This window comes from Rhagoletis zephyria, unplaced genomic scaffold, assembly GCF_001687245.7.
Source record: "Rhagoletis zephyria isolate East Lansing unplaced genomic scaffold, Rhagoletis_zephyria_1.1 Rzeph_scaffold_03572, whole genome shotgun sequence".
In the NCBI taxonomy this organism is placed as follows: Eukaryota; Metazoa; Arthropoda; class Insecta; order Diptera; family Tephritidae; genus Rhagoletis; species Rhagoletis zephyria.
The window spans coordinates 33,369-59,399 of record NW_016160655.1 but is presented as its reverse complement, the minus strand read 5'-3'; the positions used below and the strand labels follow the sequence as shown (position 1 = coordinate 59,399).

At 34.4% G+C, this 26,031-nt stretch overlaps 3 protein-coding genes across 7 annotated transcripts in view; 1 reads left to right on the top strand and 2 right to left on the bottom strand.

The window, feature by feature from the left end:
* Nucleotides 1-1,270: 1,270 nt before the first annotated feature.
* Nubp2 (NUBP iron-sulfur cluster assembly factor 2) lies at nt 1,271-2,393 on the bottom strand. The gene is made up of 3 exons (XM_017624345.1): nt 2,095-2,393; nt 1,599-2,041; nt 1,271-1,511 (listed from the first exon to the last, which is right to left on the bottom strand). Exons 1-3 carry the CDS (start codon nt 2,203-2,205, stop codon nt 1,289-1,291), a joined length of 777 nt encoding a protein of 258 aa, XP_017479834.1. The 5' UTR covers nt 2,206-2,393; the 3' UTR covers nt 1,271-1,288.
* A 188-nt stretch (nt 2,394-2,581) lies between these two features.
* Nucleotides 2,582-5,884, top strand: Arv1 (ACAT-related protein required for viability 1). Of its 2 annotated transcripts, XM_017624343.1 has the most exons (5): nt 2,582-2,612; nt 2,844-3,056; nt 3,120-3,239; nt 3,306-3,456; nt 3,779-5,884. In XM_017624343.1, the coding sequence occupies exons 2-5, from the start codon at nt 2,892-2,894 to the stop codon at nt 4,132-4,134; spliced, it is 792 nt and encodes a 263-aa protein (XP_017479832.1). In that variant the 5' UTR covers nt 2,582-2,612; nt 2,844-2,891; the 3' UTR covers nt 4,135-5,884. The 2 variants fall into 2 exon arrangements, with proteins under 2 accessions (XP_017479832.1, XP_017479833.1); XM_017624344.1 differs by lacking the exons at nt 2,582-2,612; nt 2,844-3,056 and adding an exon at nt 2,653-2,825.
* A 525-nt stretch (nt 5,885-6,409) lies between these two features.
* Nucleotides 6,410-26,031, bottom strand: part of LOC108369259 (WD repeat-containing protein 26 homolog) — a 24,678-nt gene continuing 5,056 nt past the window's right edge. For all 4 annotated transcript variants that reach the window (XM_017624341.1, XM_017624339.1, XM_017624338.1 and 1 more), the window contains exons 2-4: nt 23,429-24,825; nt 7,853-8,805; nt 6,410-7,577 (exon numbers count right to left, since the gene is read on the bottom strand). In XM_017624341.1, the coding sequence (XP_017479830.1) occupies nt 7,094-7,577; nt 7,853-8,805; nt 23,429-23,956 (1,965 nt within the window). In that variant the 5' untranslated portion in view covers nt 23,957-24,825 and the 3' untranslated portion in view covers nt 6,410-7,093. The remainder of the gene's footprint in view (nt 7,578-7,852; nt 8,806-23,428; nt 24,826-26,031) is intronic.

Below are 26,031 nucleotides of genomic sequence, written 5' to 3'. Positions count from 1 at the left end.
GGGAGGGATGACTTTTCATAAAGCGTCGTCCATCCTCTTTCGGGTAAGGTGGGTTTGGGGGGCCACGCCCTCAACCCTCTGCCACCACTACAAAATCATTGTACAAATAAGCAAACATTTCCCCTTTGAAATGCATGTGCTCGGCTCAAAAATTCAGGGCGAGACGATAACGCAACTATGATTGGACGACAAGCNAGAGTGGTGAGGGTTATAATCCTTTTGGAAAAAATCAAAATTTCCCCAATTTTCAAACAGCTCCCAAGTGTTCTGTAGGGATGGTGAGGGGGGAGGGATGACTTTTCATAAAGCGTCGTCCATCCTCTTTCGGGTAAGGTGGGTTTGGGGGGCCACGCCGTCAACCCTCTGCCACCACTACAAAATCATTGTACAAATAAGCAAACATTTCCCCTTTGAAATGCATGTGCTCGGCTCAAAAATTCAGGGCGAGACGATAACGCAACTATGATTGGACGACAAGCGTGCAAGTGTGCAGATAGCCTAAATCGTCATTAGTGACGATGTCACCAGTGACCATTTTCGCTACTGGGTTGTTCGACTTTTAGGGCCGATTGTTCAATGTCTGGTTATCACTACTTGCCGGTTAAACATCATTATCGAGCCTTTTAAATATCTAACGACATCATTATTACCTTATGTTTTGTTATTAGATAACATAACTCATTAATGCACATACCTCTTCCAATCTGCTTTTAAGCATTAAATTCATTAGTTTTACATAAACCGATAAAATGGATATTGGTCTATAGTTTTGAATACCGATTGAGTCACGACCTTTTTTTATTTTACGCTATTCCGCTACAATCGTATTACTTAACCAACACGTATTGAATGCCCCAATCAAATTCTCCAAGTTGGATTTAGAGTTTTTTGATCATGTCGCATTTTACACCGTCCAGTCCCGCAGCAGTTGCTTTATTTTTCTTTAAAAGTACTCTTCAATTTTGAAAGGTGTAATGTTTTCAACATATGTTTGCACATAATTGCAGATTGGAGTGTCCGAGGGTATTTATTCTTTCAAATATACCAAAAATTCAATGTTTTTAGATGGGTCCCAAGGCTGGCGTTTATTTGGACTGTTGGTTTAAATTTGCCTTGCAAAATATTTTACATTTCCTCAAGGTATGAATAGGTAATAGAACTAACGTGCCTTGCTTCTTCTCATTTCCAAAACTTGTATCTCTAATTCCGCCGTAACGTCTTTTAATAAACAGCTTCATGCCAAAGAAATTAAAGTAATAATACAAATCAATAAATCGCAACCGAGACCCTAATCGGTTTTGGTTATTTTATTGACTATGGACTTAAATATGCTCGCAGTATTTGATTCTGGCAATTCAGTAAGCACGGAACGTGTTGTGCCAACTAATACATTTAAGCGTGGATCAATTGGTAATGTGCCTAGATGTGGTACGCCAGCTCTTTTCGCTAATTCGACGCCACCATCGGATGAGAATATATTTGTACAATTGCTGCAATGTGGACACACAAACCTAAAGTATATGCAAATTTATCAAATAATTATTTTTCTTCGTGTTACGGCTAATACAATTAACCAAATGGTATATGCATGAACATACCCGCTCATATTTTCCACAATACCCAATACATTTACACCGGTTTTTCGGCAAAATGTTAGCTCCTTACGCACGTCATCTAACGCAACTCCTTGTGGGGTGGTTACCATAATAGCGCCTTCGCATTTCACATCACGCATACATTCCATCACTGTTATGTGTTCATCTGAAGTGCCAGGCGGTGTATCAATCACCAAGTAATCCAATTCATCCCATTTTACATCAGTTAAAAATTGTCGTATCATCATTGTCTTCTTGGGTCCACGCCAAATAACTGGATCATTACGATTTTTTAGCAGGAATCCAATAGACATAACCGCGAGCATTTTATCTTCATCTGTGTAGATGGGCACCCAACCTTCATCACATTGGTAAACATCGCTATTTTCCAAACCAAGCAAATAAGGTACACTCGGGCCGCATAAATCAATGTCCAATAGACCCACCTGTAGGGGTAGATACGTTTTACGATTGGAGGAGAATATTATTTCTACTGTACCTTAAATCCGCTTTCCCGCAGTGCTAGTGCCAATTGCGTGCTAACTGTAGATTTACCAACACCGCCTTTCCCAGACAAAACTAATATAACATGCTTCACTTTGTCCAACATTTCAGAAATTACAGAAAATATTTTAAAATTATGCCTGCAAAAAAGAAGCGAATTTTGCCACAAAAATTATCACAATTGAACAATGCGCTGTAAAAAAAGTCCAAAATTGCAGAATCAGCTGTAGCGAATGAGAAGAAAATAAGGAAACTATAAGAAAGGAAAGAGGAATGTCATCCCGAAAAAATCGAAAAATCGCATGAAACCTTGGAAAATGCGTGTTTATAACGGATTAAATATAATTGGATATTTCGATAATTTGCATTGAGAAAGTAAAATCATCTAATGTATGCTATTAAAAATAATTATTAGTTCGTTTTGACGTGTATCTTTTCCTAAGGGTACAAAAAGCGATCGATCAAAACAAAACGCAAGAAAGGTGTTTCGCAAAATTAATAAAAACAAAAGTTTTGGCAAAACTCGTTTTTATAAGATCCTTTTATTTAAGAAATAGAAATATGTATTTTGGTAATCACAAGCCCCTAAAAATGACGAAACCATCCGCGCAACAACAGAGTTCATTTTCAAAACAACAGAAGAAATATATTTGCATAAATTGTGGGCATCCAATAGCGGAACTGTATAGGAAATATACAAATACCGCGATCAAAACAAGTCATTGTGTACGTAAAATTTTANACTTGGCAAAACTCGTTTTTATAAGATCCTTTTATTTAAGAAATAGAAATATGTATTTTAGTAATCACAAGCCCGTAAAAATGACGAAATCATCCGCGCAACAACAGAGTTCATTTTCAAAACAACAGAAGAAATATATTTGCATAAATTGTGGGCATCCAATAGCGGAACTGTATAGGCAATATACAAATACCGCGATCAAAACAAGTCATTGTGTACGTAAAATTTTAAACTTTAATACTTTTCGATATCTCTGTATGTATTACTCTCAACCTTAGGAAAAATGTCACAAAGTAGCGGACAAGTACATCGAGTTTGACCCGATAATAATCTTGGTGGATGCAATGCTGCTATCACAGGAGTCTTACCGCCACATGCTGCATAACCGGAATTTTAAGGTAGAAACTGAAAAGATGAATGAATTTTGTATTATTAAAAGAACCCTGCTTTACATATAACTACAGCTAAATTGGAAATTGTCCCTTGTGCTGTTATTGCTCGAATCGTTTGCACTATGGAGACAAAAGGGAATCGTCAGCTTACAAAAAGATGTGTTGCAACATGAAATCATTAGTGAGAAGGGTTTCTATATTTGCTGCTTACAAAATATGATAGGTAATGTTATAATTCGGTGCTCCTCTGCAATAACGACACATCCCTAAACCCTTACTAGAGACGTGATGCGCTTAAAAGTAGTAAGGGTTTTGAGTTGTGTCCTTATTGGAGAGGACCATCCATATGCGGATAGAAATGCATATGAATATTTTTGTAAAAGTAGAGTAGTTCATGGTCCAACGCAACTAAGCGGTCTGGTGATGTACCTACCTTAAAAAGATCATGTACTACTCTATTGAATTTTTATGCATATTAAAGAATATAAAAAATGAGTACCCTACTCATGTAATTTTCTTTCATTCACAACTTCTCTTCTCTTTAGATTACGTTATTATCACACTAATTTTGTTGATTGTAGCCTGTGTACAGCGTCCAGCACTAATTTCGTGTACAGGCATTAACAAATTCGCTGTAATTCTACTAAAAGCGATCACTATAGCAAATTTATCAAAAATGTTTCTTCTACCACTTATTGTATGGCGGGAAAATACTACAGATCTGGGCGCTAATATACATCAGTTACTCGTGCTGGGCCATCATCTATTAGCTTTGGTGTATATTTATGCTATAGTAGGATCTTTTAAAAAATTACAAGCTTTTTTGATCATATTACCGGCTTTTGTAGTAAAAGAATATATTAAGAGCAATATTTCAGTTTACTTGGAATACTACTTTTGAATAAAATTAGTGTTGAACAAAAATAGGAAAATATTTGTTTTTCGACTACAATTAAGTAAAAACATGTACGGCGTACTGCAACTTTTTTTCAATTTACCATATTTCAACTCACCAATTTCTGGTCATACATACATCAATATGCAGGCAACATCTGTCATTATATGTACGTATTCTATATTTACATTTATTCCTAAAATCTCATCAACATTATAGGTATAAAAAAGATTGTAAAACGACAGCCTACCAATACTGCAAAGCTCGAAAGAATAATCACCCTCATTGCGAGAGTCGTTTCGAATGCAAGTCGTTTTTCGGGTGTCGAATCGTATCGAAAATGTCACGTCATTGCCTAAAGTTTCCACTCGACTAGTGTATTAAACGCAGCACTATAGAGTTTTCGACGATTTTCGTGGTTTACTTATTCCGGCACGACAGTAGACAATGCCAATGTTGTCGAGTCGCACAATTTAGCCTAATTTACGACTTACGCAATGAGGCTGAATATATTTATGAAGTGGAATTTATGTTGCGCTAATCATTTAAACAGCGCTTATAAAAAGTCGTTTTTTAATAAGTATGTATTTAAACACTGATGTTCATATATTCTCTAAAGTTTTTTTCAAACTTTATTCTAATTATTTTCTTACATGCGCATTTTACTAGCATAAATATTTATATAATTGTTATTTTTTTGTTTGAACCGGAAAGGCAGTAATATGTTATTGGCTTGTCTATAAAATAATCTTCAAAATAAAGAGTTAAAAGCGAAGCCAATCAAACGCGGAGAACAATTTTAGACATCGAAACAACAGCATTGAATATTTGGCTTAATAATGCAACAAATTTAAGGTACCATCCCCCTAATATTCACCCGCTGCAAAAAAACGAATTGTCATACAAAAATTAAATGTATTACATAAAAGTAATTTATTTCCTTTTACATAATTGCGTAATTAAAAATGTTTGTTTATTTATATATGTATGTCTAAAGTTTAGACTAAACACAAGAATGCATATAGTATGTACATATGTACATACATACTGACATACGCAATTGTCTCTTAAGATTGTTATTTTTACTGTACTGTATGAATGTATTTAGGGTTTGCTAGTCCTTTTTGATTTATTTACTATGATTTTATATAATATTTTCGCTTGGGTGCAGGAAATCGTATCTAATCATTTAATACATACTTAAGCTGTTGGTTATCTAAGCTTGGTATATTTTTTCAACAACGGCTGTGTGCTTTTCTTGCTTATATGTATGTTTATATGGATTCTATCTGTATAACTATTTGCCATTTTTCTCTGATGCGCGTATGTATTTAGTTTTTGTATACGCTTATTAAATTTTCATACATATATATATATGTACATACATATGTATGTATTGGCTTAAGATCATTACTAATGCTATAATTATTGTAAAAAAAAAACTAAAAAAGGGGAAATAGCACAGTCGAATGCGTGGCGCACAAAAGTAAGGATTATACACATTTCGTGAGTGAATTGCTTGACAAATTGGTTACACTCTTGTTTAAAAAATCTGTTATTTCTGCATCAGTAAAAAATTAAAACGAGATATTATTTACAATTATTTAAAAAACGGCACATCAGTAGCATTGTTATAATTTAGCATGTGAGCTAAGGTAACGGTGCAACGTAAATTGATATTTTTCAATATTTATTCGCCGATACTATTTTTGTATGCCGTGTTTTGAGTTAAAAAGTATTCAAATTCGAAAGTAATCAAAAAATAACAATTAGATAAATCAGTTAAAAATAAAATTTGCATTAAAAATCGAAACAAGGCTTTGTATTGCATGTGGAGTGTTGGTGTTTTTCTTGTTTTAAAACATTTTTTGATTTTATTCAAAAAAAAGTAATCAGGCAAATAATGCAATTCACAAATTCAGTTTTTAAGGCAGGTTATGCATTCCGAAAGAAAGTAGAAATAAAACTCGGCAAGTGAGATGCAGAATGCTAAATGTTGAATTCAAGATGACTTTTGTTAAAATTCAAACGCAAGTGAATTGCAGAACCTGCCGGAATTTTTTATTTTTCGTGCGTATGCAAATGTGAAGTATATTACAAGCAGTCACTTAATTTATCATTAGCACACAAATGACGATTTATTATATATAGTAGTTTGGTTTTCTTCTTCAAAACATAACATTTTTTAAAACACTTTTAGACTACATGTCCCAGTATATGCGCGCCACTGCAAAGCCCCTTTTCTCCCACTGCAGTGCTCAATTATTAATATTGTTACTATAATTAACGCTTATCTTATACGTTACATATAAACCTTCGTTTTAATTGCTACAATTAATTTTTTCTTAATGTTTGCTTCTGTATCCAGCCGTTTATTTTTTCATCAATTACATATTTTTTTTTTTGCTGTATTTTTTGGTTTATTTTTCAAACTAATTTATTGTTGTGGCGTGATTCTTTATATTTTTTCGTTAATAATTATTGTTGGTATTCATTTAACATATTTGTATCTCTATGTTCATGATTTTTATGTTGCCTTTACATGTATGTAGATAGTTAGGATTTAAAAAGAAAATTGGACTATTTTATTGCTGCTGTGCTTGCACGCTTACATTCTAATCCCACAAAAACTGCTGCTTCTTTCGTCGAATTACACTTTCGAACTAGATTTCGAAAAGTGTATCGCGTTGTTGGTATTAATTACAACACTGTCCTGTACATGAATACTTTATGCTTGCTGTTGCTGTTTCTTTCTTTAGCTCCTTAACAAATATTTTCTTTGCCTTCCATTCAGCTCTACAGCATATTTTTGTTGTTGTTTGTCGATTGTAATTGTTGGTACTATTGTAATATTGGTATTGTAGTTTTTTTGTGTTTATCTACTTGGTTATGGCGACAACAACGGTGTGCTCCTCTATTGGTTATCGCTGTTATGACGTCTATATATGCATTTGTTTGTGTTGAATTACGATGTCATGTTCCACGACGATGATGATGAACAAGATGAACAGTCATCACTCTCGGGTGTTGCATTGGCACTGTGTGATTTTGGGCCCCAAATGCGTACTGTGGCATCATCACTGGCCGATGCCAAAAGGGACGGATACACAGGATTCCAGGAAACACAATTCACTGTTTTTGTGTGACCAGCCAGCTTGCCCAATGGCTCTTCACGTCGTATATGCCAAATACATACCAATTTATCCTCACTACCGCTCGCCACAAAACTCTCATTTACACCGCCAAAGCATGAGTGTATGGCAAATTTGCTCTGACGAATTCCTTGAAACCGACGTACCAGGCACTTGTCCTCCAAATCCCATAGATGCAAGCCTTGGCTAGAAATATTGAGCAGTGCCAAACGATCTGCAGAGTTTACCGTAAAAGTCATGATCGGGTGCGGTTCTTTGAGTATGTCGAAATCTGTACCCGGATCTTCAAAATTATAGCTGTAAAAAGAAGGGAGAGCAAACTAATTAATATTACTTGAAGAAAGATTCGAACGAAGCTTGAATCATTTTTTTAATTTGGTTTCTTTACAATATTTAAATACGATAAGGATACATGCACCACTCAAGGCTGAAANTCAAACTAATTAATATTACTTGAAGAAAGATTCGAACGAAGCTTGAATCATTTTTTTAATTTGGTTTCTTTTACAATATTTAAATACGATAAGGATACATGCACCACTCAAGGCTGAAAAGTGTACACTACTACTAACCCTCTGATACGATAATGACTATCGGATGCTATTATAGTCTTATTGTCTGCGCGGTAGGCCACGCTATTGATGCGCACCCCTTCCCACGTATTGAGAATCGTTCCACTCAGGTCGCACAAATAGAATTGTCCCTTTTGACCACCGCAAACGAAGCGTGTACCATCGCGATTGAAAGCACCACACGATAGACTGTCATCCACCGACTGAGACATCTTTAACACCAGCTTGCCATCTTCTACATTCCATATACAAATTTCGGGTGTATCATCGGGTCCACCCACTAATAAGAGTTTCGAATCGGGACTCCAGCTAACAAAAGCCACACTTATATTCGATTGACCTTCGAGTATGCGACGATGCTTTAATGTCAACTTATATGGATCTACATCCCATATAATGACTGTGGAATCTTTGCTGCCAGTAGCAAGTTTCAAGCCATCTGGCGAGAATTTACAATACCAAACTTCATCGCAGTGATCGGTGAGTACCTGTATGGTCTGCATGGGAAAGCCATCGGTATCGCAGGTGTGATCACTGAGCAATGATACACTCTGTAGATTTGTTTTAAAGGCCATATCGTGGAAATCGCAATGTTTCGATTGCAATTCAACTGCTTGTTGTAGTAGGTGGCGTAAACGGCGTGGTGGCATCATAACCGATGGTGGTAGGAATGCTTGCAGTCGGTCCATGACCACAGCACGTGATAATATACCTTTGCCTTCCCATTTGGCGCGTTGATAGAGATCGTGATTATTCGAACACATCATATATGAGGAAAGTTGATGGACGCGAGACGTGTTGTGCTGTAACGGTGTTAGCTCATTGCGCAACACATGTAAGGCATCCAATGGACAACCATCGTCCAAAAATTCCAAGTACTTTTGCTCTAATAATAAAAATTTCATTTCGATGATAGTCGACGGTTTGCCATTATCAATGAGTGGTTCAAGCTCCTGTAGAGAAAAAAATATGGGCAAACAATAAATTATAATTCGAGATTAGGAAGATAAGAGGTTTTCATAAATTTAAAACCGGCAATGTTGTTGTAACAGGATAAAAATTACGCAAAAGCCTTGTGGAATGCAGCAAAAGTGACTGCCTTGGACAAATATAATAATAATAAATAAATATAAATATACACAATGATGGTCATATAATTAATTTTTCTATTATTTAATATTTATCAAAAAAATAAATAATTTTTCTAGAACTTCTGGTTTAAAAAAATGGCTCCGTGGTCAAAGATTTTCTAACGAAGAAGAAATGATGTCGGCAGTTAATGGCTATTTTGGGGAGCAAGACAGTTCTTATTATAAAAGAGGTATCGAACTTATTTAGCATCGCTGGAAAAAGTGTATAGAGCTGAAAGCATATTATGTTGAAAAATAAATATACTTATTCCCAAAATTTTTGTTTTTTCTTTGTCAGGTCGGGTACTTCTGGGACCGCGCCCGTACATTAAATTTTAATATCTTAAGCGCTTCTGTAATAGGGGCTGCAGCGCTAATTGCTACTAAGTTCGCAAGACCGTAATATTTTTTGATGGACTTCCTTTGCCCTTAAGTAGTAGCACTAAAGGCTATATTTTGTATCTGTCTTAACATTTTCATGTAGCAAACTCTACAATTTTTTGCCACTTTTCTTGCGGTCCCGGCTTTCCGCAGTAAATCATTATTTACATTTATGCTTCCTGATTAACCATAGCCCTTTTGACTAAATTACAATACATCTGCCTTCCAACTAAGTAAAAGATAACTGTAAAATGCAAAACTGAGAGTGAGTGCAAAACTGTAACATTTCGTCCCGTTTCTGCCTTAACCACATATCTACAATGTTTGGGAAAACTAATATTAGGTTCGTTCGCGTAGCTGTTAATTGTTCATGTTTAACCAAAACTTACAGGTTTTTGCGTTCGCGTACGCAAAAAACTTGCAAAGTAGGGGAAATTGAGAGAGCAAAGTGACATTTCATTTTGAGGGGAAGCTGTTAGTTTCTGTTGGAAAAATTTTTGCCAACAGCAATTTGCCAACAGGGAAACAGCTGATCAAAAACAGCTGGTTGGCATTTACGCAAATCACAAAATTGAATTTGATGGTTTGGAAGTTAAAAATTACAAAATGCGACTAATTAAACTTGTAAGAAGTAAGTAGTTATTTGTTTAATCAATAAACTGTGCCAGGATGCCACTTTGTAATGAGTTTTCGTACGTTTTAAATTTTACACTTTTGAATGTAAACAAAAATTATATCAGCTGTTCGTCTAACTTGCAAGTTTCTGCAAATTTTCTGTTCGCGTACTATTTTGGATATTTCTCTCTTGTGAGCGAACAGATGACATTTCGCCGGAATTTGGCAGTTGGTTGGTTTCTGTTGGGAGATTTTAAACGAACGCACCTATTACCACTTATAACAGCTGTTTAAGCATCACACTATTTGAAAATAGAACAAAGACTTAATGAGGGTGCTCACTGAGGGTACTGTTAGAGGAACCAGAAATATTAAGTAAAAACTGCGTTTATTGTATCCTAGGGGAAGAAATTAAGCATTTTTTCTTACACTCTAAAATACCTCTATTGCAGATACGAGGTTAAGGCAGAAATTTGACGATTTGCCTTAATTTCCATTTCTGTCTGCTGGTTTTATTATTGTTGTTGGATTGACTTCAAATCGTTAACTATGTTACAGTTTTGCTCGCCACTGTATGTACATATTAGGTTCTTTCCCGTACGCAACGCGGGACCCCGCTGGAGTCAATGCGACAAAAAAAATCTAAAAAAGGAACGGTAATTTGTAGCCACTTGAAATTTGCACATTATCAGACTAAAATTGAAGGGCCCAAAAAACTGTGTACTCAAAAAATTTCTAACACTTCCGAGCAAAAAGTTTGAAATTTTGGTGAACATTTGTTGCACTTTTTTGTAGTTTTACAACATATAATGTACATATATTCAAGGTTAGGTGTTGGCGATATTTTTTCCACTTAACTTATTAATATTTAATACATCTTTTTCAATTTAGTGGGCTCGTCGATTCGCCATTAACAGTCAAAAATGAGGAATAAACACAGGCATTCAAACTTACGATTATCTAGCATTATAAAGATTTACTGATAACGTAGTAGTGATAGTTTGTGCATAGTGATTTCACTAACGTACATACATATGTTTGTATAATTACCTACCGACTAAAGTAGTATCGATTTTGAGTATTAGATGAAAAAAAAATTAATGTTAATATTTTGAGCCTCTATAGAGGAATCTGAACTTTGCCCCCTGTGCGACACGCCTTACCCGTCTCCAATCGGGACCAAAATTAATATGTGATATCTTTGACTATAGTACCCAACAAACATTTAGATTAGATAACGATTAGAAACTGATTCGAATTTTAAAATATCGCTCTCTAAGATGGAAGGTTAGAAGACGATTAGATAAACTATCGAGAATTATAGCATTCTCTAAAAAAGGGGGGCTTAGTTCTCGATATCGAGAAAAGGGTTAGATATCTAATCGTAATCTAACGTCGAATTCTAATTGGTTTCTAATGTCTAATGTTTTTCTCATCATTCTCTAATCGAATTCTAACATACATACATACATAGTTCTCCAATCTTCGAGAAACATTAGAGAACTACATTAGAATTGTACTGTAAAACGAAATGTTTCTCTAACGGTAGATACGGTGTCTGCTGAGTAGTATCGACGTGGGGTTGAGGCTTAGGAAATCTGATGTAAAAATTTGCTTTCTACATTTAAAGAAGGTTTTGAAGGTTTGGAAGCCTGTGTTTATTCCTCATTTTTGAGTGTTAATGGCGAATCGACGAGCCCACTAAATTGAAAAAGATGTATTAAATATTAAAGAGTTAAGTGGAAAAAATATCGCTAAAACCTATCCTTGAATATATGTACATACGGTATCGGTCATATCTATAGCACGCCATTTCAAAGTGAAATTGTTAGCCACTATTAATGATTTATTTGTTTTTAAGAATTTTCAATTAAAATGTAGTTCATTCTCAGACAAACCCCATATAAACCCAAGTTTAAAATTTGTAGAAAACTACAAAAAAGTGCAACCAATTTTCACCTCCAATACAAACCGAATTTTTCACCCTGCATATCTCTGGAAGTGTTCGTGGTATAGTACTGAAACTTGGTTTGGAAATATATGAAATCAAGCATATGGTCATGGAGAAAAATTGGGGCTATTTTATAAGAGGGCGTGGCGCCTTTCAAACGCACTGAAGCTATTACGTATCTTTGTATGCATATACCCTTGTCCTAGGTTATTTAAAATGGCAATGGAAATATGCCTTCTGACAACCACCAAACCGTAATATTAGAAGATAAATGCGTTACTTAAAATCACGAACGTGAACTGTTGGTAAAAATGTTGGGCCAAAATTCGCCGGGTCTGCTTGTTTTTTTTTATAAAAGACCAGCGCATTATGTAACAAGCACCATATAAATCCACATTATAAACTCTGTTCAAAAATTACAATAAGTTAATAGTAAAAACCAGGGACGTGAACCGGATGAAAAATTTGGTCGGTTCGGTTCATCAAAGCGGTTTTTTTGATCTTTGAACCGGGGTTTCGGTTCGGTTTAACGGTTCGAAAAACAAAAAAAAATAAATAAATAACGCACAAGTTTAAGTGTCAAGTGTCAAGTGCAACAACGTGCAAGGTTGAGGGTCAAGTGTCTGTCAAATGAGATGGGTTGCCTTTATATTTGATATTGTCACATGGTAAACACACATGGTAGGTATTACCATGTTTAAAAAAAGGAAAAAAGTGGGAACATTTATCTATTGAATATTGGTTGAAACGAACCTTTAAACCGGATCAAACATTTGTGGAAAATTTCGGTTCGGTTAATAATTAGAAGAAAACGGCTTTCCGGTTCAAAACCGGTTCGGATCAAACCCGGTTCACGTCCCTGGTAAAAACATTTATTTTTAAAGTAGGCTTTCTAAATATGAACGAAATCGGACCATAAATACTGGTTTACCAAATATATCGACTCGTGCACAGTTTTATAGCCCATTAAATTTTAGTAGGTTGAAGTGCAAATTTCCAGACGCTAGAAAATCGCGTTGATTTTGAATATATTTTTTTTTTGGCTGACGGTGTTGTGCATTTTCTTCCACATAAAGTCTGCTCGATATTACTCAAATTTTATTTTTATGTAGTAGAAAACGCCTAGCAGCGTCAGAAAAAAATAAATAAAAATCAGCGCGATTTGTTAGCGTCTTAAAATTTGCACTTTACCCTACTAAAATTTTATGGGCATACCCAAACTTTTTCTAAGAATGCTGAATAAAAAAAGTTTGAAATTTTTGGGTGATCTGGTAAAATTTGATGAAGTTTTATAATTTTTGACTTATTTTGAAATGTGGATTTATATGGTGCTTGTTATAAATACGCTAGACTTTTATAAAAAATATTAATATTATCGTATAAATAAAAGAAACTGGTCAAAATAAAAAGTTTCTATTATTTCTTCCACCACTGTATGTATACATATATTAAACATTTCACTGATTTCTTATAAGAAAGGGTCTGACGTTGACTAAAGCGAGACAGAAGGATGAATGAGCAAAATTGCTTCTTGAGAGCGCAATACCGACAAATCTTTCAAGGTTTATGGCCCCAAATCATTATATTTCCTTTTGTTACACATTTATATGCGATTTTATTTTTTTTTTTATTTTTTGAATAATTAACAGCTGCGGAAAATTTAGACTTTAATTGTTTTAAAAAATAATTAAAAGATGCCCTATGCCATGCATGAAATGGTAGAACAAACACGAACATGTCAACTGCTGATTTCAATTGAAATGAAATGACGGTAATTGAAACTTTTTAAAGACAATATGCATTCTTTCTATTCATGCAACGTGTACTTACAAACATAGTGAAAAAATATAAAGTGTGCCAGATAGCAATGGCATTCTATTCCGGTACTCTTATTTCACAATTTATTATCATAAAATCTTTGATTTGACTTTCACGTTAACCCTTTTGAGTGATGATGTATTTTTTTTGATTTGAATAAAAAACTAAAGAAAAAATGCTTGCCGTTTGTGCAAAGCACACATAGCGTTGTAGTATTAATGTTTTCAGTCCGGAAGGTTGAGGATCCAAGCCGAAATTGGACATATGTAGGTATGCAACAAAACCAAGTGTTAACGCCACATTTGAAAAAGCGAGCACCAGAAATGAAAGAAAAAATAATAACAAAATCACATTTTGCTTTCAAATATGAAGACGTCAGTTACCTGATACACTTTATATTATTTCACTATGCTTACAAACATGATAAAAATATAGCAAGGTAAAACCGTTCTCTCAATTCGTCGGCCATGATTTTTTTTTTTGAAGTTTGCCAACATTTTAAAATCATATAAAATTGAGAGTAAAAAAAAGGAATTGTTCAAGGTTTTTGTTGTTTGCGATTTAAAATGAGAATGTGTGTGTGAGTTTGTTTATAAAATTTTAAATTTAAATTGCTTGCAAACGTCAAGAATTTGAAAAATTCCTCTCAGCGGTTCTACCTTCCTATTTTTTTATCATGCTTACAAATACATATCGGGCCCTATTGCGAGTGTCGACTGGCAGTAGAATAGAAATTTGTCGATCGAGTCGATCATCTTTTATTTTGCTATTGTGTAACTTGATCGATGAAAATTTGCGCTATTGTGAATGGCTGACTGAATTGTAAACAGCTGTTTCTTTGTTTACATTTGTTTCTTTAGTGGTTCATTTACATCATTTTTAAAGTGATTGCTTTTATTACAAAATTTAAAAAATGGACTTAGTTGAAATATGGTTTAGTGATGAAGGAAGTTGATGTGGAAGCTATTAGATTAGTAGAGTTGGCTAAAGCAAGGAGGGAATTGCGAGATTCGTCGGATCCCTTGGAGTTGGAAGATGAAGTGTATGTACATATGTATGTAAATTTTATGAATAGAAGTTGCATTCCCGATGCTTCACGTTTTTTAGGTTTTACAGGATTTGCAGGAAACGCTGTTTTCCTCATTAATAAACTTTATGGAAGTTTAAGAAATAGTGGTTTAGTTATTTGTATAATGATGTTGGGTATTTGTGTCCAAACGCGTGACCCGATTTTAAAAACTTTAACATACACGTGTAGTGAAAGAATCAAACTTTGATTTAAAATATAGATTTCAAATTTCCGAGCACTAGTTAATTAATAAATTATGCAGTTTTTTTTAACTTTGCTGTTGATTCTGCGCAAAAACACTGTGGATATATCTTTCACAATAGAAGCGGAGCATCCTCCCCTACTCTTTCCGGAAATTCCTTTGCATATGTCCTCACTCCCCTGCATCAAAACAACCAACCGCGCAACTTGCATTTTGTTGCTTAAAATTTTTTACCTGTAATTCAGACACATACATACATATGTATATTTCACAATTTTTTACAACTTCTAGTTCAATTGACTTACTTTTTATGCATTATAGTACCACTTTCTTACGTAAATTTTATAAACGCAAACTCCAACGACTGAAAAACAGCAATAGAAGGATGAGCGATTAAAAAGTATTCACAGTCGCTAATTGAGCGACTAAGCGACACTCGCAATAGAATCGTTAATCGATAATCGCTTAATAGTCGTTTATCTACTGCCAGTCGACATTCGCAATAGGGGTGATCGTTGCCTGGGTAAAAGATTGTCGTGTGTTAATTTCGGTAGGTTGTGGGAAATCGCGATTGAAGTTTGGAATACAATTTCTCAAAATCGCGAGGATAGATTTTCTCCAAAATGTCTCTGAAAATGTTACTAGTTAACAAAATTCTTAACTTATGTAATTTTTAACGTTTATTGTTAATTAGTTTTGAGTTTAGTAAAATTTTGTCGTAAGCGCCATTTGTCCANGTTATTTAGTTATTTGTATAATGATGTTGGGTATTTGTGTCCAAACGCGTGACCCGATTTTAAAAACTTTAACATACACGTGTAGTGAAAGAATCAAACTTTGATTTAAAATAAAGATTTNATTGTCGTGTGTTAATTTCGGTAGGTTGTGGGAAATCGCGATTGAAGTTTGGAATACAATTTCTCAAAATCGCGAGGATAGATTTTCTCCAAAATGTCTCTGAAAATGTTACTAGTTAACAAAATTCTTAACTTATGTAATTTTTAACGTTTATTGTTAATTAGTTTTGAGTTTAGTAAAATTTTGTCGTAAGCGCCATTTGTCCACAATTTGGCAGCCACTTTGTATGAAATACGACAAAATGTGATCAAAATTTCTACTAAATTAACGACACTTTTTACTCAATATCTCAGAAACTAAAGAAGATATACAAAAATGGAGAACACCATTTCTAAGATATGGATTAGTTTAATATGACTGCATCACTAACTAAATTTTTACTTAATTATCGAAAAAATTGTAGTCAATATCTCGAAAACTAGAGGAGATATCTAAAAACGGATAACACCAATCGAAAGACCTTATTCCAAGATATATAACTGCATCTAGAATTAAAAATAGTCAAAATTGCGCTTACGACAATCGTTTACCCAGGCGACGATATATATATGTATGTACATACGCATATACTATGACCCTGCAAAGAATGAAATGTATGTACATTAGACTGCATCACCAAAAAAAGTTGCGGTTTTTCCGGCGGGATTACAAAACTTAGTATATTTTAAGACTTCTACCAAAATATTTCGGAAAAATATTAAGATTTAAGTGAGCTGGACCGGTTTGAAAATACCTCTAAAAATAGAGTTTTTTATGAATAAAAATAGTTTCTTAAAGGATTTTTTGGAAAAAATCCCCTCAGATGACAAAACAGTTTAAGCTTAAAAAATCTGCATACAAATATTAAAAAATTTTATCAACGGAATCATAATAATGAGATTTTTGATGCTGTTTTTTAACTTTTTTCAACGATTTGTGAAAGAAAAACCGATATAGACTTTTGAGGCATCAGTCGAAAGGTATTTTCTCACCCTTTGTACTTCTTTGCAAAAAAACTCATTCACGTCCCAATATTTTCTTTATCAAATAGCAACACATCTTAATTAAACATGGAATGACACTCGTTTATCTTACCTTCCTCTTTCATATTTTGAATGAGCTTATTCGCAAAGAAATTAAAAAGTTAAGAAAATACCTTACCAATGATATTAAAATATTAAAAAAAATAAATAAATAAATAAATAAATAAATGATACCTCATAAGTCTAAATTGGTAAGGTTTTGGCTGAGTTATTCAAGTTTTTCTTAAAGCAGTCTTTGAAAAAAGTTCAAAAACAGCATCAAAGATCTCATTATCATGATTCCGTAAAAAAGATTTTTTAAATATTTTTATGCAAACTTTATAAGCTTAAACTGTTTAGCCATCTGAGGTATTTTTTTTTCAAAAAATTTTTCAAGAAACTGTTTTTATTAATAAAAAACCAAATTTTTTGAGGCATTTTCAAATCGGTCCAGCTCACTTAAATCTTAATATTTTTACGAGATATTTTGATGGAAGTCTTAAAATATAATAGATTTTATAATTCCAGTGGAAAAAAGTACCAATTTTTTTTTGTATGGGGAGTGATGCAGTCTAATGTACATACATATGTATGTATACTTCATTCAATGCTATTCATTTCGTGACTGTGTAATGCTGACCACTAGCGATGCGTGCTTATAAGGAACAACAGATAACTAACTACATAGTTCAAACGCGATGAATTTTGTGTAAGTTTCCACTGGCAGCGACGTGATTGCGTATGTACTATCACAAAATACGGTTGTTTAGCGCAAGACTGTGGAGAGCTTAATTAACTTCAGGGAAATGCATAAGTAAGTTTAGCGTTATATGTTTTTGCCAAAAAAAAGTGGCTAGTAATGCTTCTACAATAATGAAAATATGGTAAGTAGCAAGTAAACAACATGTTTGTAAGCACACCACAATATTTATTGCGTAAAATAAAAGAAAAATCAAATCAAAAACTAATATTTTCAAAACACTAAAATGTATAGGTTCTGCATGAGTTAACGCTATAAACATAAAAAAGTGCATCATAACACAGACATAGTACATATTTTTCGTATGTATTAAAATACATATCGTCGTTTAAAGTACAAAACCGCGTATCAACAAAATGCAAAACCGCGTATCAAGATAATAAGAGTGACTTCCAAAATGAATTCAACAAAGTGTGATTGAATTTGACATTGCTCTCAGAAGAACCATGATAAAAAAAAATAGGAAGGTAGAACCGCTGAGTGGAATTTTTCATATTCTTGACCTTTGTAAGCATTTTAATTTTGAAATTCTACACACAAACTCACACACACATTCTCATTTTCAATTTCAAACAACAACAACTTTGAACACTTCCTCTTTTCTACTCTCAATTTTATACAATTTTAAAATGTTGGCAAACTTCAAAAAAAAAAATCATGGCAGACGAATTGAGAGAAAGGTTTTACCTTACTATGTTTCTATCATGAGAAGAACCATCCTATAGTCAAATTGAAAAATTTTTTTATGAATTTTGAATCGATTGTTTATATTTTCGGGCATAATAGTACCTTAAAAAGAGCCTTCCTGAGTTGTCAATCACACCTCGTTTAATACACCTTGGTGACTTCCACAAAGAAATTGAAGAGTATATTGAAGAAAGTCAGAATAAGAAGAAAAACGTATATTTCGTATAGGTCCTGTTTTGGTTTCCACTTGAACTAATTATAAAAAATTCATTATGGTCGAAATGCAACCGTGGACGTCAGCTGGCACTGGAGCTCGCATATGTTTGCTAATTCCTGTTCCCGCAAAACTTTGTAAGGTTCTCTCTTTGGGAGAGTAAGATACCTATTCGCTGAATTTTGTTACTGGCATTTGCATACTGAACAGAACTAATGCAAAACCGCGCATGTGAGGCTGCATAAATTATTTTCTAGAGAGTAAAAACACTCATATTTCAAAATGGATTTCTTTTTTATAAAGCAATCGTTTTTCCGGCTAGTATATTTCAGGGCGAATGGATAAGGAGAGCTTGTGTAAGCAAATCCAATTTTTTGCAGCAAATATCAGTTACGCGGTTATGCAGAATGACGATACGCGGTTTTGTACTTTAAACGACGATATGCATGTATGTAACCTTGTGATAATGTAAATATATATATATATATATATACTTAAATGGAGAAACTTGCTTAAGATGCCGAAAAGAGCTTAAAAATAATACACAAAGGGAAAAAATGAGAACAAAGCTTTTAAAATTCAGCAAGGTATAAATAAAAAGTAATAAATAAAAGAATAACAAATAATAATCAAAAGCAATATCGTCAACAAATTCGTTGAGGAAAAAAGTATGTACATACTAGGGTTGATGATTTGACTCGGGTAAAGAGCTACCCGGGTATCCGGGCACCCGAAAAAATGTGGGAAAGGAAAATTTAAACGCATTTTATGTTCCTTAGTAGTTTACGTGAGTTTTTCAAAATGAATATAGGAATTCTTATTAGAAATGTACACTGTATTCTTGACCCTGTAAGCCGGACTATTTACGAGATTTTTGAAGAAGTTGTAACACATCCACGTCTTTTGGTTTTATTATTATAAAAACTTGCAAACTTTCTGTAATCAGCCAGACCCATCCGGTGGGTCAAGCATCCCCCGAACACCCTTCAAGTGTATATGCACAGTTGTGCTTATGTAAGTAAGTTTCGAACTTTTTGCAACCTTGGAGCACTTAGCAGAAGTTACTGCCGGCGAGAAGTGTCTGGAAATAATTAATATTGTTTTTAAAATATTAGAAAAAGGTTAAAAAAGCCTTAATTCGCATTACCCGGGTTACCGACATACATATATATAGTATCCGGGTATCATCAGCCCTAGTGCACGCAATGCTTGCTGACTGAATCAACTCTTATTCGAACTTTAAATGTATGTCATGCACTGGTCTGAACTTGACTACAACAAATCATCTGAAGTTTTTATAGCCGCATCACAACATCTGCTTAGTGGTTTCTTGTCGATAACAATAGGAGTGTTCGCTATGCAAAAAATTTGTACAAGTTGGTACCAATTGTAACCAAATCGTGTTCGTTTAGCCAAAAACCCAGTAAAACTTGCAAGGAGAGAGCACAATTTTGACATTTCATTTGGAGGGAAAGTTGCAAATTCGTGCTGGGAAAATTTTTGCCAGTAAGAATTTGAAAGCAATATTGTGGCACACGGTTGCATTTTTGTCAACATTAATTTGAATCAACGAGTTCGTTAAATTTAAAAATGAACAATCTTGTTGCGATTTACTAATGAAAGAAGTGGGAAAATATTCGTTTATTCAATTAATTTAATTAATTCCAAACATTTGGAAGGTACTCGGCTGAAAAAGCTGTATTCGTAATCGGAACGCACTCGACACCCTTGTCGATATAGGAAATCCGACAGTGCCTTCCACAAAGAAATTGAAGCGTATGTTGAAGAGTCAGAACAGGAAGAAATATACGTATAGGTCCTGTTTTGGTTTCTACCTGCAATAATTTAAAAAAATTATGCTCGAAATGCAACCGTGGAAGCCAGCTGGCAGTGAAGCTTGCAAATGTTTGCTAATTCCTGTTCGCGCAAAACTTAGTAAGTTTCTCTCTTTGGGAGAGTAAGGTACCTTATTCTCTGAATTTTGTTACTGGCTAATTCTTACTGGCAGTTGCATAGCGAACACTCCTAATGTCAGTAGCAGTAGTAAACTTTACCATAGTAGCAAAAATGAAAACAAAAAAAAAAAGATTTGAAAAAGTGGTTTTCAGTAATGCAAATCCGAATATACATAAGGAGTAAAAACTAACAATAATTTTGATGTCCCAATTAAAGTTTCTCTCTATCTTTGAAATATTCGGAGATTAGTATTTTAATAATAATAAAAATACCATTTTGATTCAAGCACAAAAAGTTTAACGCTACATACATATCATGATAAAATTATTACAATGTAATGTTTTAGCCATGCCAGAATGTCACTGCTGGCCAGATTTGTAGACGTATGATGGATCATTCGGCAATATTTCACATTAGTTGTGTTTTTTTACAAATTATCCACTAACTTGCCAGTAACTCTCCAGTAACTTTATTTCTAAGAATTCGCTCTCATAGAAAAAAATTTGCAAAAAAGTACGCGAACGCTTTTCCAGTAATAATTTGCAAGTTTCATGAACAGCTCATAAATTGGTTGTTTATTCGCAGCAAATTCCTTATAAAACAATATATTTTGTATTTAAATAGGTTTATTTTGTGAAATTCAACAATAAAAAGCCACAAACAGTTTCCTTATTAGTTTAAATTTCATCCAGCAACATGCGATCAGCTGTTTTTCGTACGAAAACGCCAAAGCATGAAAATTCGTAAAAACTTTTACTGGATTTTACTGGAAATGAGTAAAAAAACGCAACTACTATTTCTGACCTGAAATCGATGGTTTTCAAGTTTTGGTTTTTAATTACAGCTACACAAAAAAACGTATCGTTCTGCCCATCGGATAGGACTAACTATGCTTATTATATGGCTTTGGACCGCTGAAACGAATACAGTGTTGAAAAATTTTACACCAATTTTTTTTTTTTTGTTGAAGAAAATGCACAGCACCTGCGACAAAAGAATATCTCAAAAATCAACAGTAATTTTTAGCGACATGAAACCTACACTTTATGCATTTTCGCGACTTCTGTATGAAAAAAATAAAAAATCGATTCTTGTGGTTTTTATAAATAAATAAAATCGTCGAAACGTCGGGTATACTTATGTTTGACGCTCACTGTGTAAATGAATTCGCCTTGTTTTACATTTTTTAAATTTTTTGTATATATAGTCAACTGTTATTATCGTTTCTACCTTGTTGAATATACCTTGTTAAAGCATTATATGTATATCTTAATAGCTACATGAATATAAATGCGCAACAACAAAAACAACATACACAAACTCCAATTTTTATTTTAGTGTGCAGCGATGTCTTTACTCGCTTTCCACACTAGCTACTCTCACTTCTCCTACAACAATTTAATAGTATAACAAAGCTAAATATGGGCACATTGACCCGATATGTATGGTAATCAGCTGCTATTATGGGTACTTTTGATTTGAATGAGTATGAATGTATGTAAAAGTACAATCGCTTGTGCTGTTTCTTTGTTTCAATAGACATAGGCATTTATACTGCGCATTTAACACCCACCCCTCATCCACTAACACTTCCACTCCACTGGAATAACACAAACGTATCATCAAAAGTTTGTCATGCGTAAACAGGCAAGCTGCGCTAACTTCTAGACGAAATAGAAATGCAAAAAATATATAAATATACATATATGTATGTACGTAAAATTAAATGCAGCAAGTCAAGAAGTCAGCTGCTCTAAGGCGAGACACTGTTTACACTGGATTGCACATTTGAAGTACATACATAAGCACATATGTATGTATAATTGCATTGGAGAAATAGATTTGCTTTCAGTGAGCGCACCACTGAATACTCAAATCGAAATTCATATGATTCCCAATCAAATGTGCTGTTAAAAGAAACGAAAAGGAATGGAATCACTTAAATAAAATTCAAATCTTTCATTCTTCAACAACTGACAAAATCGGATGGATTGGGTGAATCAGTCATTATACATACTGCATTGGAGGACGAATATGTGTAAGCGATTTATTTTTGTTGGCATGCGAGTGTGGGTTCTTTGTGCATCTTTTATTCGATTGCTTTGTTTTGCTACAGTTTGCTTTGGTTTTGGTTTACTTTAATTTTCCATTTTTGTAAGAATACATATACATATGTATGTATAAAGACACAAAGTCAGCCAGTCATGATGTAGCGAGCGCGCGCATCGCCAAAAGCTTTTACAGAGCAAATCGAAACGAAAATTGGCTGAAGTAGAAGTCTATTGCTCTCCAGCAAGAGCTGTCCATCGATTTACTCTCATTGGTAGAAATGCTTAACAAATTCAATGACATGATATTTGGTTTTAGCTTTATTTAGTTTCGTTTTGGCTGCTTTAGTGGAATGTAAGCAACAACAACACAAAAGGAGAGCATGCGAACAATGTACCTACAGCTACTAGCTGCATGCATACGTATTGATGCGTGCTTGCAGTATATGTGCCTGTATCAAATGTATATATAGATATGTAGGTACTACTTGTTTAAAAAGACCATGCAAACGTTAATACTTGAGCATGGAGGAAATAGAAAGAGGGGGGTGTATGTTAGAGAGCGTTGTACGTTGTCTCTACTAGTGCTAGATGATAGCGCAACTAACTGGTACGTAGGTACGTAGAGAAGACATCGTTGTTGTATTTATGAATATTATTACAATAAATGACATGATATTAAAATAACAATGTACTGATTTTAAGTTTTATCAAATATTTCGTCACAATGAAATTTGCATTTGTGTTTTTGTGTAACGTAATATTCTAAAAAATTACGAGAAAGGGAACACACCACTACTGTGCAAATGTGAATGTTTGCACATGCCTATATATATATGTACGTGCTAAGAACTTTGCCCATAACAACTTCGCTTCGTTCACTCACCTTCAAATCGGCATCTGCCTTTCCCCACTCGCCCGACAAGACATGCTCCCGAAACTTCGAGGCAGCTGGATGCTCTAAATAGCAACCCGATTCGGTCATTAAGGTTTTTACCGATTTGTCTAAACCAATGTCTTGCAAGTATTGACCAATCAACCGAATAATCTCTTGATTAGTTTTGTCCAAGTGAAAATTGTGATTGGCGACGGCCACGATCGATTGATCATGATTGTTTTGTGCATCTAAGGTGCCACTTTCATTGTTGTCCGAAAAGCCATTATGTTTTGTGTCGTGTCCATTTGACGTTGAAGTCGATGAATTTGCCGAATTGGACACATTGACCAGCGAATCGCCGCCAGCAGGTCCCAGCGTACTACTACCACCACCACCACCATCAGCTGCCGAATTAGCTGATGATGAATTGCCAACCGGAGCGGCACCGGAAGCCGATACGGACGCGGAACCCGTACCCGTACCCGAACCCGACGAGGACGCGCTCGATGATGAGGGATTCAAAGCCGAGTTTTGCATTTTCGTTGTTTCGTTACCACTATTGGAATTAGTACTTTGTTCAAATACTTCAATATTACGATCAACGACAGCGCCACTGACGGCGTCCACAACACTATCACTGCTAATTGGTGAGTTTCTTGTTGTATTTTCTTGTGTATTCTCAATTGTTTCAGTATTTACGCTATTACTATTTTTTGATTCACCTCTATTTTGCTTCTCACGGGTATTTTGATTTTGATTTAATCGCTGCTGTTGTGCCGCTCGTGAAGTCGACGCTGTTTCTGCGTCAATAGACACACTCGTACTGAGACAATTGCTGCTAGGTGCTCCTGCTGCTGCTGCGGCGATTCCGGTCGTCGTTATTGAAGCTCCCGCTGCGGCTGCTGCTGTTGATCCTCCTGCTGAACGTCGTCCTTTTTTGCGCGGCGGCTGGTCCTCGGAAGAGGCACCAGTTGCAGCAGCCTTCTTGTTATTTCTATCAATTTTGAGTCTCTTTACTTACACACACGTCAACAAAACACTCTCGTCGCGCGAAAACGCTCTCGTTCAGGCGCTCTGGTCCGCAAGCTTTTGCAGTTGCTGCTACTGCTACCGTTGAGACGTGATTGCTAACCTCTCTGCTTAAACGTCTTTGGAGCTCTACCTGCCTGACGATGGTTGCGATAGAGAACTTTTGTTGTGTTTTAGTTTTCCACTCAGCAGAGCTCCAACATTCTACAAACAAATGAGTAAGTCTGCTATGGCAGCTGCTGTGTCGCGCTGTGGTCTGCTTCACAAAATCAACTACTTAATAGACGTTGTATATGTGTATGACTGTTGTCTTCCTATTATTGGTTAGTATGACGGTATTGTGTGCTATAACAACACACCAGCACAACTCGATGAAGCTGATAACAGAAGAGAAAATATAAAAAATGTTAGACAAATATCAAAAGAGTTGAATTTTCAATAATTATAATTCATTTTTTGTATAATGTATTCAAACCCGGATCGAAAAAGAACTTGCGGATACTTCAGGGAAGAGAAATTCGACTAAAGTCAACGTATACTATGGAAAATTGAAAAATCTTTTACATGAGTTCGTATTTTCGCACGTTTAATAATAAAGAGAATTAATTTAAAATTTTAATTTTGTGGAAAAACGGTAGGTAGTTGGTACCTATACAAAAAACCATATGGACACATACAGTCAGTCAATAAAGTTTAGGTACAGCGAATATTTTACAATACCGTCAACTACTTTTTAAATATTTTATTTTTCGCTATTTTTCCTATTCTAAGACAAAAACCCCAAATCAGAGTTCCAAACCTACCAACCAAATTTCACAAATAGAAGAAATAATAAAAATTTTACAAAAAAAATTTGTAGCCGCTACAACAACGACAAATAAAATTGTGCATTAGAAATAAAATCCAAAACCCACAAATAAAATTGTCTTTAAACCTTTACTTAAAATATTCGATAACCTACAACTTGTTTGCACATATAAATATTTTATTTATTTGTTTAATTATCTACAGTCCTCGCAGATAAGCAGGAAATTTATACAAAAATTAGTCATAATATTTATACGTACAGGATAACAAAATATGAGAAAATTATTTGAAAATCAAATAATCATTAATATCAATTTTAAAACGTTCTCTACATAAATAAATATCGACATAATTACAAATAGAGTTGCATAGCCAAATGGACCTGTGAATGGACTCATTGTTAGCAAATTTCGTTTTACGGCGCATAAAAGGGCAGAAGCAAAAGTAGTTCTGGGGAATCAATTTTGTTATCGTATATATCTTTGATGAAAAAAATACCACACATTTATCTCCTATTAGCAAGGTATTTTAATTTCAGAATTCTGCATCTCAGTTCGTAAGATGGCATAGATTCATAAGAAAACATGAGTCGAAGGGCAAATTTAGTAAATCGCCTCTGAACTCTTTCTATTCCAAACTGGATCTCACCAAGCATATGTAAACGTGTGTCAAGTTAGCACTACACTTTTCGAATTTGGAAAAGTTAACTACGGCATTAATTGTAGTGTTTTTGTTGTAAATTTGTTGTGGAAAGAAAAAATTTGTAGCTCTCGTTT